This window comes from Centropristis striata, chromosome 7 (assembly GCF_030273125.1).
Source record: "Centropristis striata isolate RG_2023a ecotype Rhode Island chromosome 7, C.striata_1.0, whole genome shotgun sequence".
NCBI classification, from domain to species: Eukaryota; Metazoa; Chordata; class Actinopteri; order Perciformes; family Serranidae; genus Centropristis; species Centropristis striata.
Genome location: NC_081523.1, coordinates 27863148 through 27885084, shown reverse-complemented (window position 1 = coordinate 27885084; position 21937 = coordinate 27863148). Strand labels below are relative to the sequence as shown.

The 21937-nt window shown below is 42.0% G+C and overlaps 1 protein-coding gene across 1 annotated transcript; it reads right to left on the bottom strand.

Annotated features, from left to right (window-relative positions):
* Nucleotides 1-441: 441 nt before the first annotated feature.
* Nucleotides 442-20592, bottom strand: LOC131974448 (paxillin-like). Its single transcript, XM_059336758.1, has 11 exons — nucleotides 20465-20592; nucleotides 8636-8844; nucleotides 8341-8426; nucleotides 8095-8231; nucleotides 7837-8020; nucleotides 6582-6696; nucleotides 3351-3512; nucleotides 3103-3276; nucleotides 2934-3015; nucleotides 2682-2830; nucleotides 442-2564 (listed from the first exon to the last, which is right to left on the bottom strand). The coding sequence occupies exons 1-11, from the start codon at nucleotides 20475-20477 to the stop codon at nucleotides 2298-2300; spliced, it is 1578 nt and encodes a 525-aa protein (XP_059192741.1). The 5' UTR covers nucleotides 20478-20592; the 3' UTR covers nucleotides 442-2297.
* Nucleotides 20593-21937: the final 1345 nt, after the last annotated feature.

Genomic DNA, 21937 nt, shown 5'->3' with positions numbered 1-21937 from the left:
ATTTTCTACATGCTTATATCATTCATGCATTCAAAATACACACCCAACATCTACTCCCCTTCTTAATGTGCAATTTTCTTGTGCAGTATTTCTAATTTACAATGACAACAAATTGACTCACACTGGATTTTGTTTGTACTCTGAATGTTAGTATGGGGCCAAAGTGCATTAAAAAAAGCATCAAAAGAGAGCTTGTTTATTGTCCCCCTGACAGTGGACCAGATTCAGCCCAGACTGCCACCATGTCAAATTTGACCTGCGTGGGGCTGCTGCAACTGGCTGCAAGGGGCTGAAAAATGTACAGCTAATAAATATTATTGATTGATGTTTGTTTATTAGCTGGCCTCCTGTCAATTTGCAAAATTATCTCTGGACTACAGTATGTGTTCCAAGGCATTTCCTTGAGCCTAAGTGTAAAAAAAAAGCATATCACAAATAAAGCCATTTTAATACCAAAACAGAATTTATTTGCGTAATCAGACCAGAGGTGAGGAATCTCACTATTCATAACTACTGACATTCAGAGTGAAAGGAAAAAAAAGTGAATTGACACAAAAATAAATTCAAAGGTATGGCTTTGGTTAAATAACATTCTACTAAACCGATTCGAAAAAGACAACTGTTACATGATACCTTAAATAGAGTGAGAAAAGATTTAAGGCTCTATTATTCCCTGAACAAGACAAAAGGCCCGATACATCTTCTGCATGTCATGACTACATGTACAGACCCAGCCTGGTGCTCATACAGTAGATGCTACTCAGATGCTGAGGGAAATGAGTCATCAACAGACCACCAGGCTCTTATTTTTTATATTTCTCAGTGGACTCACAGACTAATAATATGAAAACATAACTGTGGACTATTGATCTGTTTGCCAGTGTTATTAGACATGGTAATGATACAATGGCACAGGCAGCCTGTTACTTCTGAAATACACGCTGATGCTGAAATACAAAGTTGTTAAACCACAGTTGCATAGTCATTGGAATATCACAGGCAAATATTCTTGAATTATGTACTTCTTTCAAAATAGTGAGCATTCATCAGCTTCTCAATACAGTAATGTCACCAAAAATATCAAAATATCTTTGCTTTGCCTTCGTACCAGTCCTCTCCCCCTTTGAATGAGTGGTTATCAAACACATGTACATACCAAGCATGCCAGCGCTTTCCTCACATGTAGCTGCATTGGATATTTACAAAAAACTTCTCAGGATGTACGCAGAAACAGTTATGATAGTGTAAGAAATACACAATATACTCCCAGTATGTGTGATTCCACTTCACTGTCTTCACAAGAATCTGTCTTCAGATTTTCTCTTTTCTTCTGTGAAAATACAAGGAATGATTTGGCACCACAGAATCAGAGGTTTGTTCACACATGTAACTGTGGATGGCTACATATTGAATTTCTTCATTAATGATCTCTGTGAAAATATTCATCATTTGCCTTTGGCTAAAAAAAAGGTGTGCTTGACACTGATTTTGGAAAAAGTGTAAAATTGATTAATAAAAAGTAGAATCTTTGTAAAGGCTGGTATCCACAATAAAAAAAAACATAATATATGAGCGCTTTCTTGTGTCTGTAGAAGTGTAAAGACACAACAATCCATTTCACACATCCAAATTATTTTGAATGCTCATTTCCAGTCAATGCTACAGTGATGTTATGGATTTATCCATCTATTCTCTGGGGAAAAAAACCTTCTACCCTCCTCTGTTGTAAAAACAGTTCATAATGATAAACAGTCACCTTCTCGCTACTACAGTTTTTTTATGGTTTCTAAAATGACACTCTCAACCAGTGAGCAACAATGTCAAACAGAGTATTTTGTGGATTTCTACAGTGTTCTGTAAAATTTCACCACCATCTAACACGTTAAAAACTAAAAAGATTTGGAAACACAATTATGGCAGAAATACAGAAAAGGACAGCTCTTTGCCTGATGAAAATATCCAACACATTTCAGAGGATTAAGAATAAAAACGTGTGCATGTCTGTGTTGACTTGAAAAACTCTTGTCACCTTTTGAGTATATCTCTGTCACACACTCAAAACCTGTAAGAGCTTCAAAAATGCCAAGCTGTAACACATTACTTATTAAAAGTATTTTAGTCTGGCAGAAACAGTATGCTGCTTCAACCACATGCACATACCCAATCCATACACACTTCCAATGTCACCATCAGAATACAGACAACCCTCTTTGATACAAGCACAGTGAATCTGATCCCCACCCTACCTGTGTGTATCTAAGCTCCGACCCATACCTGTGAATGCCCTCCCTGACTCTCTAACTGAACAGCTTGACGAAGCAGCCATGGCAGTAGGGTTTGTCGTTCTGTTCTTTAAAGGTGCCTTTGTTCAGTTGTTTCAGGCAGAAGGCGCAGACAAAGTGCTCCGGGTGGAACTTCTTGGTCATGGCTGTGATGCAGCGTCCTGTGATGGGCTTTTGACAGCCAGAGCAGAGGGAGCCGCGGCGCTCGTGGTAGTGCACTTCACAGTAGGGCTGGCCATCGTGCTCAAAGAAACTTCCATTCACAAATGGGGTGAAGCACTCCTGTAAATAAAGACACAGAGAAGATGTTGTTATTGTGAAAGTATTATTCTTATTGCAATGTGTAAAGAAGCACTAAGGTAGATTTTAAAAAACACACCAGAAAAACAAGATACAGACCCTGCAAACAAAACACTCAGGATGCCAGAGGCTGTTCAGCGCTGAGATGTAGTTCTCCAAAATGGCTCTGGCACAGCCGCCACATTTTGGTGCAAACATGTCAAAGTAATCCTTCCTGCAAAAGGCTTTTCCATCCTTTTCATGAAAGCCTTCATAAGAATAACAGAAACAGATTTTAATCAATGAATGCAAACAGAAACTATTGCACATATAACAGTCATAGTAATGATACAATACAACACATCTCAATACCCTCTGGGCCGAAGAAGGATCCACACTGAGCGCAGAAGAAGTGTTCAGGATGCCATGTCCTGTCCAGCGCTGTCACAACTTTCTGTAAAGACATGACACAATTACTGTTGGCTCACTGAAATCTAGAACAGACTGAACCACATACAGAATGTAAACAGCAGTGACTCACATCCAGTATGGGCCCATTGCAGTAGTGGCAGCGCGGGGAGAACAGGTTGTGGTAATCCGTCTCACAGTACGGCTGTCCCTCACGCTCAAAGAAGTTCCTGGAGCCAATCTCCTCTTGACAGTGTGTGCACACAAAGTGTTCAGGGTGCCATGTGCGGCCCATGGCGGTCACCACCTGCACAAACAGAAAAGTGGATTAGCAAGCAAATTCTAGAAAAACATATATATCACCTTAAAAAAGCATCTCACCTGTCCCACAATTGGTTTACAGCAGGCGCCGCAAACTCCTTTAGCAACCGTCTGCACACCCAGTTTGTTGAGGTCAGACTGAAGGCTACCGAGCATGTTGTCCAGCTTGTTGACCTGTGTCGGAGGCCCACCAGGAACACCACCCTTCCCCTGAGCCATAATCTGAAATTTAATTATTTGAAAACTGTGTTGAAGATGTAACTGATAGACAGATATATTACAAAATGAACTCAGTGTGAAGTTTGAGGTTACCAAGATTAAAAAAGTGTGAAAAAGAAGGGATAAGAGACAGGGGTTCATGCCTGCATTGGAGGGAAGATTGGGTCATACTCGGTTTGGCAGCCGACTGACACCAGGACTTTGGGTGCAATTGGTGTCACTGGCTCCACTGGTGGAGGGTAATGGATTGGGGTATTAGGAACAGGTGGAGTGGGTTCTGGTTTGGGGGCAGGAGGTTCCTGGATTGGGGCTGGAGGAGGTGTGGCTTTAATTATTTGCCGAGGTGGAGCACGAACTGGTTCCTGGATGCGTGGTGGTTGTGGAGGGGAAGTGGGAGGTGGAGGAAGAGGTGGTGGTATAGGGATAGGCTGCTGTACTGGGAGTGGTCGTTTAGGTTCTTCTATGATAGGAGGGCGACGGGGGGCGGGGGGCGAGGGAGGTGGAATCACCTTCCTCACAGGGACAGGCGACTCTGGGGGAATAATGATCTAGAAAAGAGAAGAGGAAAAGCAGAGAGAAGGGAAGAAACACAGAGCAAAGTGTGTAGGAAACTAAAGATGAATTAATGAGGAAAATAAATAATTTGGAAAACTATGGAGCACACTGAAGCCAACCTTGTCAACCTCACTGCCGGCCCCATCAGCACGGAAACGTTGGGGTTTGGATGTGATGACGACACCCTCCGTCAGCCAGTCATCAGACTGTTTACGTCTCCGCTCTGAGCGACCGATCCCGAACTTTCCCTGAAGCTCCTCTATGAGCCGGTCCTGAGAAGTGTTTTTGTTTACAATGACAGGTCCCATCTTCCTGCGCAGATGACCATCTCGGAACATGGGGTGCACGTTGGGAGTCTCCTTAGTGCGCCTAATCACTGATTTTATCTAAGAGGGAATGGTGAGCATCTTGTCATACGTGCACACCAAACACAACCAGCTGAAGCGGTTACAGCAGAGCTCTGAGGCAGCAGGTGAGTCACACAAAATCACGGACAGCCCGGGACGCTGTGGTCAGTGGGCTCAGAGTCACACTTCATGCATTTCTTGCAAGCTAATGTCAGGTGCCATCAAAACCCTACCCATGATCCTTCCTCCCCAGCTGTCGCAGGAGAAGGAATGTTGGTTTACATGTGCCATGCTAAGTACTGGTGAGTCATTTTTTCTAATAAAATGTAGTATCAAAGCAAAAACTCTTGATTATAAAGAGCATCTCTGTTTCTAAAACAGATACTATTTATATATGGTATATTTTACTTATATAAAATAATATAAAACACAGCAAAGGAAGCAAACCTTAACTTTTCATGCTCGTGTTAATTAATTTCAGTCAATCAACTGATTCATTATTTGACTAATTTGACTGCTTCAGAGCCACTTGATAGTGCAAACCAAGATTTGAGGGATAATATTAAATGCTAACAAAACAATCTGTCTTTTTTGTGTTAAAATGACAATATGTGTGAATTATAGTGGTGAGCAAAATTTGTTATCATGTTTCAGCTTTTCAAAAGCAAAAATGAGGGAAGCTAGTGTGGAAGCATCAGTCTCTTAAACAAAACCATGTGAGCAAAACAAGCCCAAGTTGTGTCAAGCAGGCATGGAGATGCATACATGTCCAGAAGCAGAGACTCTGTCTATATTGGGCGTCTGCAGCAGGGGCAGGTCCAGGGCCACGTCAGGAGTCCCGGGGCATGAAGACGGGGTCATGGACTCATCCATCCAGCTGGCCTCTGTCAACGGGGTCATGCTGCCATCTGTGTACGGCCTCTCAGTGTAAGGCGTCATGGTGCCATCCAGTCCATCGTGGAAGGACATGGACAGCTCCTCGTCAGCCCAGTCCAGATCTCCATTCCCATCTGTGCCTCCGTCCACCGAGTCATCCGTGATGGTGTTTGTGGCGCTGGTGAAGGTGTCAGGCTGCATGCTGTTTCTGTCCAATGGCAGGATGAGCTCCTCCTGCACCTCCTGCACTCCTCTGCTGAGGCACTGCGTCTCCATCTTCAGCTGTGGTTCCTCCATATGTGCTGCTGAGTGATTCTGTGCAAAACTCATGGCCAGAAGCTTGTCTAGTGCCTCATCCAGGGACGGCTCCGCCATGGGGGGTTGCTGTATGGTGAAGGGGCTGGCTCTCTGGGCCGGGATAACCGACTCCAACAGCTGTCTGTTGGGGCTAATGGAGGCCAATGAAGAGGGGACCATCAATGGAGAAACTGGAGATGGTGAGGATGTTTTTGAGGAAACATGCGCAGAAGGTGGAGGTATGTAGAGAGCAGCAGGGATGGGTGAAGGAGTCTTTGGAGCGGAGAGAGGAGGGGTGAGGTTTTTAAAAGGAGGTGGAGTGGAGAAAGAAGCAGATAGAGTGCTCATAGTCTCAGGAGCACAAGGGACTTTACCAAAAGTACTTGAGGGTGAGACCCGCTCTACAGATGGACTAGGGGACTTGGAGGACTTGTGGTCCAGGATGGTGTTAACTGAAGTAAGTGAGGGTGTGGTTGTGGTATTGGAAGGACTTGGGCTATTTCTCATAAGGTTAGAGATAGAGGAAGCAGCTTGAGAGAGGACTAGTAGAGACTTGGTTTGAGAGGACAGCATGGAGGCAGAGACATCTATGACAGAGTCCAGCTCTAGGTCACTGGCTGCAGAAAGTGAAGATATAGGACTGTGGGGACAGAGACGGCGGGGCATTGACATGCCACCGTCTCCTCCATCCTCGTCTATGTGCAGCTCTAGACCAGCAGGTGAAGAGAAAAGAGGAGAGGCACAGGCAGATGGGTGGGACAGACTAGGGAAAGGAGACGCCACTGGGGTGACGGAGGAACAGACTGGAAGATGAGGAGAGCTGGAAGACGCTCCTGCTGGCTCCAGCAGAGAGCCCAAAGAACTGGGCTACAGGACAAAGAAGCAGAAGGAAGATAAGAGGAAGAGGACAGGGAAATGATCAGGAATATAACAGGAGAAGATTGTGTTTTGTTGATAAAGTGAAGCCTTTGCAGTGTTCACTCATGCTGCTCTGTACCTTGAAGTCAGACAAAGAGGCCATCAGCTCGTCTAGCTCTCTTGTGGCACAGGAAGCTGAGATTCTGGCTTGCTGCTGAGAGGCTGTGTCCAAATCACTGTGGCGAGCAGAGGGGCTGGAAAATACAAATTATAATATGATTTGTAGCTACATGCAAACAAAGTCTAGCTAACAACAGAACTCAAAATATCTATTGTCTGAGTTCCCACAAAATTCCAATTCTTTTTCTGCACAGAGAATTATGAGGCGTGTCAAATTTAGTCACGCCTCCAGCTCTCAAAATACTTTTTTCTAACAAGCGTTGTACTTGGTGGATTTCTGTCATTTGTAACGGACATTGCTATACAACGCTGATGTGATAGTGCTGTACTATACACAACACAGTACACCAGGAAAAAAACAAAATTCCAAACATTCCGAAACATAAAGGCAAACGTCATAATTTGTCTTTTTGATGGTTTAATATAGTTTTACATTGTCAGCTGTCATTTATAAATGTTGTTGCAACTGGCAGCCAAAGTTTATGAATTAACTCTCTGTAGAATGGGATACATCCTCCTTTCAAACTCTGTGGATACAGAGTACTTTACACCTCACCTTCAAATGTAGCAACTGGATAACACATTTTTGCTTTCAGATTCGGTCAGACAACATGCAGTATGAACAGGTTTTCATAATGCAAGAAAACCTTTTTCTAATTCATCTTAATAAGGGTCATGAGCCGTTTTCATACTGTGTTCCACAAAAGTGCTGTAACAAGCAGTGCTGTCATTTCGCCTTCAGACATTCATACTGATTTTACAACGGCATAATATTGGCGTCAATTCACATTACAATCCTGCATTGTGGAAAGAAGTGGGAAGAGACTGCAGTGCCATGTAACAGAGAAGTGGCAGTTTGTGGACAATAAACGATGCCATCTGTGAGTACATCCAAAACATTAATGGCGGAAGAACTGTGCATCGTGCTGTTTCTCACTCTAGAGATTCTACATACACGAGCAAAGTTGTTCTGCTTCTTCTGTTCAACATGATTCGAATTACTGTTGAACTCAAGTGAGAGGCTTGCCACTTCCTTTCTTATTAACTGGATGTTGGTCACACAAATAACATGCGTCACATTTTTTCCCTCTTGCAGGCTCTGTCGGTTCAGGCGGCTTGAAACTGCAGTCTGGAAGGGGCTATGGAAACCTTCATCTTACTTATAAAATACACACTAAGTTAGAGACCAGCTGCAGAGGAGAGACCTTGTGTACCTGGGTGAAGGCACTGAGCCCTCCAGCTCGTCCAGCAGACTCTCCACGGTGGGTCGGGGCTCATCCAGTCTTGTTCCGTTCCTCTTGGGTTTCTCCTGAGGGGGGGGGCTCACCATGATGTCAGGCGCGCTGCCGTTCTCATAGTGGGTGATGCTGCAGGATGGTAAGGGTGGAGCTGCCTCCTCTGTGGACACATAACTGTATAATTAATCCCACTCATGACAAACAGAATGATAAAGCTGGGTGCTCCGTGTGTACCTGTGGTGGGGAATGAAGGGGAGCTCTGTTGCACCGCGTTGAGTTCCAGCAGCAGCCTGTCGAGCTCTGAGAGGTTACTGCCCATGGCAGAGGTCATGGCTGCTGTTGACGTGTCTGACTTCTGTTTGTTTGGGAAACTGAAGAGGAGACAGACAGAGACGACTGTTCATAGCAATTACAGGTCAAAAATGACAAATAATGCGCTCAACTTCATACACACAATATTTCAAGTGTGCAGCAGGATACCTGTAGACGTGGTCCTCTTCAATGTGAGACAACGGAGAGCTGCTACTGTCCCTCGACCATGAGCTCTTCTGGGCTGAACCTAACGACTGCAGAGGATACATCAGTCACACATACTGAGAAAACCCGTGCCGAGTTTTCTGAACTGGCTTTCAATTTGACAGTGTGTAAAAGAGCCTTAAGACTCAACATTCCTGCTCATACTTACTATGATTTGTGCAGTGTCATTACTTCATGCTTGTTGAGCATTTTATTACAAACCTATTGAAGAAGTATTATTTCTACTGCACTACATTACCTGCTGAGAGGAGTGGTGAGAGTCTGGCTGATCTATCAGGGACCCGTTCAGAGCCTCTGCTGAGGGTGGAGGAGGGACTGGAGGTGGAACCGACACATCCTGGTAGGAATGTCCTCCGGTGGGGATGGAATAGGGCGTCTCCTCGGGCAAGAACACGGGACGCTTTGAGATATGGGACGTAGTTGATTCCAGGTCCGCCAGCAACGCGTCTGAAAGATATAATTAAAGTTTTACCTTAGGTCACAATACAATGGTGCCAGTCAAATAAACAATATTTGTATTCCATTCTTTATTTATATAGCAATCTTCATGAAAACTCATTAAACACAGTAAATCCTAACGTATTTGGAGTGAAAACATCAGACAAATTCCTGAATTGTTTTTGCAAGCAAACATTGTTGGACTGGAGACCAATTCATTCTTTACTGGGCTGTTGGGCGCTCTGAGGCGACTGCTGACTGTGGTATCAGGCTGTAAGCAGACAATGGCAGCTAGTCCGAGTCGATCACTCATTCCAAGCTGTCACCAAAAAAACAACAACTATTCTTTGGTGCAGATCATTCAACACAAAGGTTAGGCCTTGTCACCATCACATCATTGTACAATACATCACTAAGCCTACCTTCATACCTAAACCCATCAGCCTTCATAAAATATCCCTCGGAAATCCCCAACATACTATTTCCATCAGTCCAGCCTATAAATAAAACCCTGCTGACAACAAGAGCTACCTGTGTCATTTCTTATCTTATACTTCTGGGAGCAATGTATGCCTTTCTCTGTTTTATGAGAATATTTCAGTGTGAATTTAACAAGACAGTCTGATCAGAACAAAGCAGCAGACAGACCAAGTGTTTCTGACTCCGGTCCAGGGTTGAGGGGGTACAGTGCAACCCGCTGAGTGTTCACAGGAACGCAGGAGCAAAATAGACTCTGACATCACACAATCCATCCATCCTCAGCCTGTCCAGAATAGACCGCCATCACCGGCTGCATACTGTTACACTACAGAAGCTTAAAGCGGATACAGTCTGTTTCAAGGAATCGCTGCACTTTTTAACTCATAACACCAGAGAAGCAGGGTCAAAAACTGTCCTACTAACCAGCAGAGTCTGAAATAAAATATATAGAATTCTTGATGTTTGAATAATAGAAGCACATTAGTTTAGTGATTATTGTATGCATTTTTCTGTTATCTGAATCATGATCTTTCTCCAAATACTCCACATTTTTTTTCACAAAAGCTTAAGGGAGAGAAAACATAGATACTCAAATACTCAAAAGACCACCTTTGTGCTCAGTGAAGCTGCATCCGTACCATCAAGTGACCATAAAAAAACTCACAATGTCTGAAATAGACTAAACAAGTTTCTCCTTCGTCTGTGTCAACAAGGAAAGTTCTAACAAGAAGGCATTCACAATGCAATCTTAACATTAAACAACAAAGCAGTTCCCAGTAATCAAGGAATACAAACATTCAACTTTTAAAATAGTGAAAAAGCCAGTAGATGTACTCACATTATTGCTGTATCTGTAATGTCTTCCACGCAGGATTATGTGTGTTTGCATGTGTGTGTGAAGTAGACAGCAGTACAGACAAAGATAGTGTGAGCAACAAGGGGTGATAGCATGTTGCCAGTCTGCTGGGGGGAGTGGTTTGAGGGCCAAAATTGGTTGACAGTATTCTTTCAATAACGGTATCCTTTCAGTGCAACTTTATTTTGAAAACAAACACTTAAAATGAATATAATTACTACATTCTCACCCTCAAATCTGCATTTACGAATAAATACAGCGAATAGGATTGTTTATTTACATACAGCCTTTGGATGAAATTTAACATAACAGACAAATCTGTTATAACTGCTAAACTCTCACACGTCAAACTACCATCCACTCTTCTTAGGAGTCTGCGGTCCAAAAGGAGCTCCTTCCCAGAAGCTAAATGTTCAAGTCATGTAGTTTGACGTAAACCACATGGGAGCACAAGCCTATTTAAAGCGGTTAGCTCGGTGAGTAGCCCATGTCTGTGCAAATGTGCTGAAATATCATGACAAGCTCAAAATAATCTGCACCTGGTGCCGACATGCTGAACAAGGTCTTACTGAAGTTGACTTTGTCACTCATAAAACAAAGCCTCCGCATAGAAAAATACCACAGCTGGTTTTTGGACAAAGGTGAGTCTTATAAAATACAGTGTAGGATTTAGATTTTCATTTGGCTTGTAGCTTAGCAGATCCTAAAAGCTATCAAATGAAAAACAGGCCTCAAGAAAGCCTAATTATGGTAATGTATTCCTAGAAAGTTCATCACGGCCTTGACAGAGAGGACAGCCGTACTGCCTAAGGCCTATAAAACACTCGCCAAGTTTTTGAGACTTGTTCTATTAAAGTGTCTGCACTCATTATATCCCCCTCCCACCTACTGATACTACACATCTGTGACTCAGGCACAGGCCCACATCACCCACAGGGGACATCCCCACAGTTAGTTTCACTGTTTAAACTATTAAACCACTTACAGTCCTAAAATCAACAACATTAGGGACAGAGCAAACAGTGTAACCTGACGGGTGACCATTACGCTTCTGCGACAACACCACTGGTTGGGAAGGCGTTATCAGCCACAAGCGCCACCTGAGAGCAGTGCAGAGCAGTGGCAGGTGGGACAGATACTGCGACTCACATTCACTAACAATTTTCATCTTGGGTCTTTACATACATGACAGCATATAGAGAAAAATTAAACAACAATAATTATTTTCTTTTTTTACTTACTTACTCACATAATACCTTTGGTAAGCCAACTGCATTTTCAACTCTGATACCAGTTCACGTTGAACTTCACAGTTTATTTTCAGTCCTGTTAAGAATTTTAAAAAGTGCTGAAACCACAGCGACTAGTAGCTGATTTGTACTGCTGATATACTGTTACACCACAATACTGTTTTAGGCTATAGCCCAATTAGAATCTGACCTACAGTAAGCTATACTTTATACAGTAGTGTATTTGAATTCTACACAATAGTACAGTTATTACATCTATTTTATAGTCATAGCCATAGTGTTTTTTTTTGTTTAACTATCCATTTTCTTACTTTGTTAATGTAATAAATATACAAATGTCAATTAGATGGTAATCTTCATTAAAACAAAATCTGTTATAATAACCATCTGCTTATCAGAATCATAATTAGTTGTATTGCCGAGTAGGTTTTCATACATCTGCTAAGAACTTAGCAGTGTTATGTTGGTGCATAAGAATAAACAAGGTACTAAAAATATAAATAGAGATTAAGGTAAGTACTGCAAAAATAGCAGCATGAATAGAAAATAGGAGAATTGAAAAATTGAGCATACAAAAAATATGAATAGATATATAAAAATATGAACAGTAGAAACAATATGTAGAAATATGATGTTACAGTGACAATTTGACCTAGGCAGACGTGATAACTATAGCACTGTCCACTGTAGTAAATACATTCATTAGTCGCTAAATAGATAATTTATCTGCAACTATATTAATAATCAACTAATTGTTAAGTCATCAAGTAAAAATGGCATCCAATCTGTAGTTACAGACCAAAATGTGTTATTTCCCTTGTACTAAACATTGAAGAAGAAAGGAGATTAATTGTTAATAAAAATGAAAGCTGCAGCCCTCATATGGATGCCACTAGAAGCAAAGTGGAAGATGTACCAGCCCAAATTCTGCTTTCTCTATATGTGGATAAAGAAAGGGCAACACAGCCAGATCTGTTTAAATTTAGTATCAGAAAAGTAGGATTTCTTCATCCAAAATTTCCAGCCCACTTCCCTTAGTAGATTACGACTCAGCACACACATACACACAATTCCACAAAGTGCATCTGTTTGATATAACTGAATGCAGGTCATAAAAGGATACAGACTGAAGGTGCTACTGTAACTGTTTTACTTCCCACATTTCCCCTGAAGAGGGCAGCATTGAGTCTGACATGAGGATGGACAACAAGCCTTAGTCAGTCTCATACAAGTGTGGTCCACGACCAGTTTTAGGCATTAAGAATGCAAACGTGCACTGTAAGCCAAGTTACAGGCTAATCTTTTCCATTTCAGACAGGGGGTAGGAGCCACAGTGGACAAAGTCCAATTCTGCTCCAACAGCATCCTGACTCAATAGTCCATTGTGCGAGGTCTGGAGAAATAAAGCTGTCATCAAAAAGGATATGACTGGCACTAATAACACTAGATGAATTCATCAAACGTCAGTCAAACAATATAACAGTGGCTCACACTGTCAGGGGATCCATCTGCGGTCACTCTGTGGTAACTAATCTTCATAACGTTCAACAAACAACTCTCAAGTTATGTGGATACTGTACACATTCTTGTGCCAGTGGGTACATGCACAGTCCTGCCTATGCACAGCCCCCCACCCACCCCACCCCACCCCGACCCAAGGCCCTGCCACAGTCCTGCAGTGTTTATCAGATGGGAGCGAAGGTGAATGGGGAATTCCACACATTCCTCTGTCCGCTTGGGAGAAAGAAAGCAATCAGGCAGGGACACGGGGAAGGTGGCTCTGCGAAAGGTACATACTGTTACCCTGATCCAGGGAAACATCAGTTAACATGCGACCTGTCCTAACTGGAAGCAAAATGATGCTTTGTGATAAAATGTACTCAAGCAGAACACACATTCCTCCAATACCACAGGATTTGAGGTAGAGAGCCGGTGAGGAATGTGCTTGAATACAAAACATCAACTGTCAGTCCAGAAAATGAAAATAATGTGTTGACAATTACAGGAGCTGTTCCACTAACTACAGCATGCTTTGAATTCCAGGATAAGGGAGATGTCAATGTTTTTACTGCTCATTTCCCACAGAGCGTGGAGTACAGTGCAGGCAGGCAGGCAGGCAGGCAGGCAGGCAGGCAGGCAGGCAGGCAGGCAGGCAGGCAGGCAGGGGGGCAGGGAAGGGGAGGAAGGGTAGGAAACCAAGGCTGTCTAATCTTTTCTATTAACATGTGGGCAATGGTGATGGCCCACCAGGGTCCACAGCTCACCTGTTTATAGCCAGGGAGCAAAAGAGCAGAACTGGCTACAGCCCCACACCGAAACCCTACCCCATCAGGCCAACCCGACACGATATTTATATCAAACAAGACAGACAGGGGCCAGGGAGAGGGGGGCGGAGGGTGAGATGCCAGTGAGACAGGCTGGGGAGGCTGGGTAAAAACCAGGGACAGACAAACAGAGAATGTGAGTGAATGAGAGGATATGGAACAACAACAAACATTAAAATGATGGACCATGAGAGAAATATCCAAATAAATGGCAAGCCTTACAGCTTACAGATGGCCACCCGGTTTTACACACAGACCCATACACACAAAGGATGAATGAGTGTAACAGCACACGATTTGAAAGACAGAAGCATCTTAGGGTGATTACTTCAAAATAAACACCTAAAAATACTTTGCCAAGCAGCCCCATATCCGAAAGATGACACGCCCCTTGAGAGAACGGTGGACCAAAATAAAAGCACTTCCCCACAGACCAGTAAATCAGATGACAGGGGAAAGTCTAAAGACTGATGTAACACCCAGTCACTGAGGACACACTCATAGCAACACATGTGTGAGGACCGTATACCAGTCAAGAGGCTTTTGTGCCATAAAAGAGTCTAATTAGGTAGGATTAGGAAGACCCTGTCTCTAAAACACTGTTTGAAAACGCCAAGTCACGCTCCAAACTAGTAGCCATCCCATAGAAAGCAAAGCATAGTCAAAGGATGAGGTTTGTCTGCAGCAACTCAGGCTTGTAACAAATATGGCTGCAACCAAGAATTACATCATTATTCAACCTATCTGATGATTATTTTTTGGAATGGATTGAAATGTCAAAAAATAGTGGATAATTCACAAGTGACTGAAGATACATATTCAGATTGATTGTTTTTCCAAATATGTCCATGTTGTATGACCTGTTGGGAACTGGACAACAGCTCATCCAAAAAATGTATCTCACACTGCACTTCATTGGGTCGATAGCAATACATCCATGACTTCCACGACATAGTTGCATCCCCTCAAAATGCTTAAGTACACATACAATGACATCAAAGCGCAGCTATTTCTTGTTGAACAAAAATGTTCATTGTGAAAGTTACATTGCTAATGTTTGAAATGATAAAGACTTAGCTAGAGTTTGCTAGATAGAAACGTCTCCGGTCTCCCTTCTTCAATACACGACACGGTCTGTATGTAACTATGCACAACTAATAAATATGTTCCGTCAACTGTCAAGAGCTTGCATTGGACACTGCAATTCTTCAGTTCCTTGATAAAACACGGTGGAAGAGTGAAGTCCATCAGATGATGAAATCAAAGGACAAACATACATAGACAGACAGACTTCTGTTTTACAGAGTCAGAGTCAGAAAAATAGTAGCAGATTATTCTTCTGACAATGTTTTAAATGAAATAAAATAGAGCCGATTAGATTTATGCGTTGATATCAAAATGCTCAGCAATCATTTGATGCCGGCTTTTGGTACTTGACAGTTTTCCATGCTGAGTTTTGCAAATTAATTTCACTTATTACCAAAATAAAGCTGAGGTGCAATACCACCCTTGTAGCAAAACAGAGGTGTGAAGTGATAGTGTTTATAGTAAAACAGAAGTAAGAAGTGAGATTTCCTGTCCTGCTCAGAGACGAAGAGAAAAGTTCCCCTGCCTTTGAACATGCCCTCGGGTGTCCCCAGCTTGAGTAATGCTTCAAGAATCCAGCAGGGACTCGGATTCCCACTACATTACCCAAACCTGACAGGAAAATAATCAGCACTGCTCCCTAAGCCAAGTTACAAGGCCAGTGAACAGGGAAGTCGTGGAAACAGCATGAAAAGAGGAAGAGAGTGAAGGGCGCTGCAAGTGAAGCGACAATGTGTTACAGAGGCATTTAAAAGTGAAAACACTGTTCTGGCAGCCGAATCATATGCTGAAGTCCCACAGCTGCCCACTCTGCCCGAGTTTGCTGGCCTCTAGCACTGACTCTGCTCATTGTTTTTCTCCTCTGTTTCCTCAGGATGTGGGGCAGGGTCTGTTGCCTAAGCGATGAGGTCAGCCATGCAGCTCCCTCTTCCCCAGACCCAGAACAGGATGGGTGTGGAGCTCGGGAACAAGACTGATTTACAGTCAGGAGCTTCCCTCTCGCTGAGCAGGCGAGCCCACTGGTTAGGGGCGGTATGCACTAACCTTACAGCTCTCATGGGGTGATGAAAGCTAGTCTGGTAACACTAACTCTGTTCTGCCGACACACTGGGACACGGAGAGCACTTAAGACCTTCTAAGATCTTTCGGTATGCTGTGCAAATGCTGTAAAGATTTAAGACCATGCTGCTTCTACAACAGACAACTTTTATTCCTGCCTAGAGAACAAGACCTTCCTCTGCAAGTTGATCAGCTGATGCTATTACAGTTAATCTAACCAGACTGTTTACAAAAGGCATGTTTAGCAGGTGCTACTGCCTGTTTCAGCCCACATAGCCACATCCCATAGATACACATGGGGCTTGGAGCTGAGCTTCTCAAACTGTTCTAAAGCCTATCTTCATTTGACAATAAATAGTACAAGCTCTGTGCTGGGCTCTTCTCAGAGTAATACAGGTTTGCACATTGATAGGGTAATATACACCACAGTGCAATATTCTGTTTCCTCTTCAGTAATTGAGTTGCTTGAATGTAAATAAAGATTCGGCAAGTTTGTCTTCTGCAGTATACATTACCCTACTATTTCAATTTTTTTTTATTTTATAGCTGCTGTGTGCTTTTATTTCTGCATGTTGGCATTACAAAGTTAGCAAGTCTAACTATTACCAGTCTTGTAACTCAATGGCTAACGGTCTGACAGTGATATAGCCTCTGGCGGCAACAGCCAATAATTGATGGGGTTCCCATAACCAGTAGATAACAGATACTGTCTAGAGCTGACTAAACTCTATAAACAGGAGTCTGTGTCGACTCACTTGGGTTCCCCAAGTTAGTTTGGTTATAGTTTAACACAATTCAATAAAAGAAATTCACTTTGTAAGTGTACTTAATACTAAAAACTATATTTCAACAATGGGCCTTTCTGCAAAACAGGGCTTTAATAGTGCATGACATTAAACAGTGCACCTGGGGTTTTTGTGGGCCCTTGGCCTCTTTGGTGTGTCAGTAATCCTGCCCTCGATTTGACTCACTGGTAATCTGTGAACAGCCAATTTACAGGGAATTTACAACCAAAGGGAGAGTCTATCATGTTTGAGTGTTTTTCTCACTTTCGTCTTAATGCATGTCTGTACTAATCCAATTTCTTCACCGTTAACCTTCAGAAAATGGAGCTGGCCCTCCACAGCCCAGTGAGGTCAACCTGTCTGAATCTCACACAATCCTGAGGAATTCACAGTGAGCGGAGTTTAGCTACATACGCCACAAACATGAAACACAGGAGCAGAACAAGCTGAAGAAAAGTTTGTCACGTGAGGTCAAAGGGCAACATCTAGTCCCCTTTGGCCACATCAGTAAAGAGAGCCAGGCTAGGCCTGGCTGCCACCTGGTCTGGACTGAAAAGACTGATCAGGGAAAGCCGGTGGAAAACTCTGACTCAGAAGAACAGACTGAAAGAGTGCTCACATTATACTGAGGGAATTCCTTCCTCGAGTGTTAAGCAGATCAATACACACAGAATGTAAGAAGACGTTAAGAGTGGAGCGTGATCAGGTTTCCAAACAACTCCATGTAGACCTGTCAGTCATCAATAAGCCTCAAGGCAACAGCCTGTGGAGGCTTGTTATCTGGGGGTTTACTCTAAGTACAGTAAACCACAGTCATAAATGATTTACAACACTTCACATGGTTTGTTATTGCATATTTAGGAAGGGGTCTGCTACATGATGTGGACAAAAACATTTAAATCGTAACAGTAAGCACTTTAACTTGGTTCTGTAATCGTCAGGACAGCAGAACTCAAAGCGCAAAACATTTTAAAAAATCTATAAATGTTTGCAATTACCAGAGGACCCATTTTGAGGAGTGAAACAGACAGCCCTCCCTCTGGTGGCAGCATGCACGGGGCCGAGAGTAGTAGTAGGAGGTGAGTCATGACCCAGAGAGTATTTGGCCTTGGACCCCGACACAGAGTGATGTTCGACATTCCTCAGCAGCCTCGCCCCCTCCTTCAGCCTGCTGTTCACGCTGCTTCAGTGAGACTGCAGGCTCCCTCTTAACCAACAATCAGCCCTTTCAGTGGCCCATGTCAGCTCGAGCATCTAATGTGCCCTGGAGGTATTCTCATATCGGGCCAAACTCAAAATGCGGCCCATCGTCTTTCCACTTAAACAATTCACAAACCCATTTTATTGACTTTGTGCTTTGGGAGGTCAGTACAATAGAAGGCTTTCCACAGATACCTGACAGAGGCTTAAGAAGTGATTGATTCTGAATTAGCAAGGTAAATATAGAAAACCGACCAGCTGGTGAAACTATAACAACCAGAATTAGAAGTTCAGAGGTTCAGTGCCAAAGGTCAAGGGCCAATGAACTGAAGAGGTGACTGGTTAATGAGGCACAAAAAATAGATGGAGCTGATAGACCGTATGGAGCAACACATAGCCGGTGTATGTCATCGATTATCATCAATGCTGATAGTGGGTACAGGGCACATAAAAGGCTGTAATAGTGCTGAAAAGATTAGTTGATTCAATGACTGACAGAACACTAATTGTCAGCCATTTTGATAATTGAAAATAGGCCAAAAATTGATTGGTTTCAAGTGGCCAGATCCTGGGAAATGGCTGCCTCCAACCTCTCTGTTATATTTCAGATCAGTGTGCCTCATTCCCCCATTAAACTTATTCTAAATGATCTGTCCAAGCAGGGCTTGGAGGGCTTTGGGGTTGCAAAAAAAACATTGCTTGAGGGGATTTAAAAATTATGTAAAATATTTTTTTTCCTCTATCACCTAAAGATAAGTGAAACGTGACAGCAAGCAGGCAGTAAGATGCGGGACTACTTCTCAAAATCTGGTGATGTAGTGACAATGTAATACATTGTACGTGCAATGTATAATGATGCTAAATATTATTTAAGAAAACAGCCTTCACAGTACCTTTGTACAGTCCTACTGCTGCAAAATCGGTATCAGTCTTAAAATAGAGTTAAGAAAAGAAATGTGGAGATCAGTCTTGGTACCTTAATGGCCCTTTGGAATAAACAATTTGTCAGGAGTTGTGGTCTGGATCCTGGGGGGGCTGAGGTTGGTGGTGGTCCTTAAGTGGATGGCTGTTTTTGCTTTTCATTCCTTCTTCTTACTACTATTTTTCCTTTTGAATACCGACCGCCTGCATTGTTGTAACTCACTTCAAGAATTACTTTTGTTGGTGTTTAACTTAATTTTCAATTTAATAAAAGTGTTTCAGTCACTAAAATGTGAGGATTTGTTTTTCTCAGGCTAAATTGTATCACTGAGAGTATCTGTCTCCCACAGTGTTAATTTACAGTTTTCAGTAAATGACAAATCACGGCCAGCATCAAAATGTGGATATGAATAAATATTAAACCAGCCACCATCCAATAGTTAATAGGTCTTAATCTTACTTGTTTTTTTAATTTATTCTAACAGCAATTTTGGCAAATAACCGAACATGATCCAAGGTTATTTTTTTATTCCAAAAATCAGTCATAATAATGAATAATAGTGAATGAAATGTTTTACTTGAACTCTGTTGGTAGACAAAAGCTATCCTAGTTCGTGCCCGCTTACCACATAATTTGAAAGCAAATCCGAATGTTAATGTGCAATTATTAATCAATAAAAAAGGCAATTGTGCCCCACTCAACTTATTCAAGGTCTCTAATGCATGGACACAGATACAGAAACACTAATCTAATATATAAAACCTTCCCTGTAGCAGAAATCAACAGGATACAGCCCCGGGGTCATGAACCTACAATCATTTCTACTGTTTCACCTCCTGTGGAAAGAGTTGACAGTACCTTTGACATAGTAAAATTAAATGTCAGGTTTCTTTGGGGTGGGTTATTTTCTTTCTAATTAAATATATGGCTTCCACATTTCTAACACTGTATTTTGCATACAATACAATTTCCCGTTTTTCTTTTGTCCCAGTCACCTCTTTGTCTCCTGTATCAAGACTTTCCATTTGAAAAAAAGAACAGCAAAGTAGATTATATGGTCAGTAATTAAGTATCACTGGCAGTTTAGTGTGCTCCATCAGACTGGAGATACATTATAAGCCAGCCAAGCCAGGGTTCAGCTCACATTGTGCTGTACTGAGCAGTCTAAATGGGGAGGCCTGTTGACTCCACCACTTCAAAGCTGGAATGAATAGCCTGGGGGCAAAAGTTGAGGAGGTAATGCTGAAGCTCTGTGTCAAAATGTCAGCCAAATATCTCCTCCCTTTGGCACATATATTGAGAAAAAATAGTTAATTTAAATGCGCAGGAAAGCGTATTACTAACAGAGACATTAACTTTACTACAGAGAGGGAGAGTTTAAAAGGAGGTGGTGGTAAAGGCTAACGATGTCCAGCCGCTAAGTCACTACGATGCTTATATAAATCAAAGTGGGTGAATTGTGCCAAACATTAATTCTGCCACACTGTAACGTCACTGTAACATTTCTGTCAGAAAACAGCGAACATTTCCGAAGGAGCTAAGGTGACCCACAAACTGCCTTTTCAACATAAAATCTCGTCGTAACGTGAAGTCCTCCACCCTGCTATCGGCTCCTCACAGAGACTGTAGGAAAAACACAGCGTTTTAAAAACAACTCCATAACTTACCTAAATCCTCCATAGTGGCTGCCTGCCTTTGGCCTGTGTCACTTTAATGTTTGGTGAGCTTCTCAACTGTTTACGAAGTCTGAGTTTTCCTCTGCAAACTTCACCACTGCTGCTGCTCTGCAAGTTGGTCAGGGGGGCTCTCGGGAACGCGCCGCAATATGTGCATGTGTACTTCACCAGAGCGCGCGTTGACTAAGGCTCAGTAATTAGCGACATCTAGCGGCCAGATGCTGCAATTACATCAAGTATCACTGCAGGGACATTTTCATTATAATGTGTGTAATGGCAAAAGGTGTTACACAAGCATATCGTCACACTGTTAAAATAATCGCCTAAGTCATTTTTTGTGAAAATTGTTTTTGTTTGTTTTGCCTGAATCATCTCCTCATGATGCCAGCCACCTATGGTAAAATCGCCTACATCCTCAGTTGATCAGATCATGTGATTTTACCCCTTTAAGATAATGGCCTATGTCAAGTGTGTGACTTAAGCGGATTTATTATGCCCAAGTCAAAATAAAATGTTACTTTGGCAATTTTTTGAACATGCCTTTGTGACTTAAGCAAGATATGGTAACACTTTATTTTGACTCTACATAAGAGTGACATGAGCGTGTCATAAACATGACATGGGACGTGTCATGAATATTAATGACACTTTGAAGTAACATTAATTCTCATGATACTTGTCATGTCATGTTTCTGACAGGCTTGTGTGACTCTTATGTAGACACCTTCAAAATAAAGTGTTACCATATCTTGCTTAAGTCACAAAGGCATGTTCAAAAAATTGGCTAAGTCATTTATTTCTCTTAAGCTACATATTTACACAGTGTTATTACTGTGCCAATAGCCATCCTTTGTTACATCCTTTTTGAGTGAAATGATCAATAAATGTCATATGTTACACTTTTGGTGTAATTTTTTTGTGTTTCCTGCAAAACTTGCAAAAATTAGTTAGGCGATTATTTTAACAGGGTGACGATATACGTGTTCTTTTCTATTATATTGTTATTGTTGGTCACTTGGGCAGTTTATATGAATTTATTCATGATTTATATATTCATCTTTTTTCATATGTGTACATAATAGTCCTCTATATGCCATACCTTTATTTGCCTATCTTTGTTGTCTTTGCACTTAGCTGTTATATCTGTCTGAGTTCATTGAGAGCACAGCCAAAAGAAAAACGTGTATGGCCACTGTTGGAAGGAAAGATTTTTTACTTAAGTAAAATAAGTAATACCTTCATAAAACTTCTTTGTTACAAGTCAAATTCCTGCATTCAACATTTTATCTAAAAGTACAAAAGTATACTAAAGCAATAAAATATCTGTACGGTACAGAAAGTAAAAGTATTCACTAGTATCATATATATTACTGGATTATAATTAGCAATTAATCAATGTTGAGGGGCAAATTTGGAATTACTTTATATACTGCTGGATAGCCTATACATAATAATTTATTAGTT

What these genes read in the sequence shown, in the direction of transcription:
- LOC131974448 (XM_059336758.1), bottom strand. An exon ending in GTAAACCAATTGTGGGACAG is followed by an intron (nt 3,277 to 3,350) that starts GTGAGATGCTTT and finishes CTGTTTGTGCAG; the next exon opens with GTGGTGACCGCCATGGGCCG. An exon ending in GCAATGGGCCCATACTGGAT is followed by an intron (nt 3,016 to 3,102) that starts GTGAGTCACTGC and finishes ATGTCTTTACAG; the next exon opens with AAAGTTGTGACAGCGCTGGA.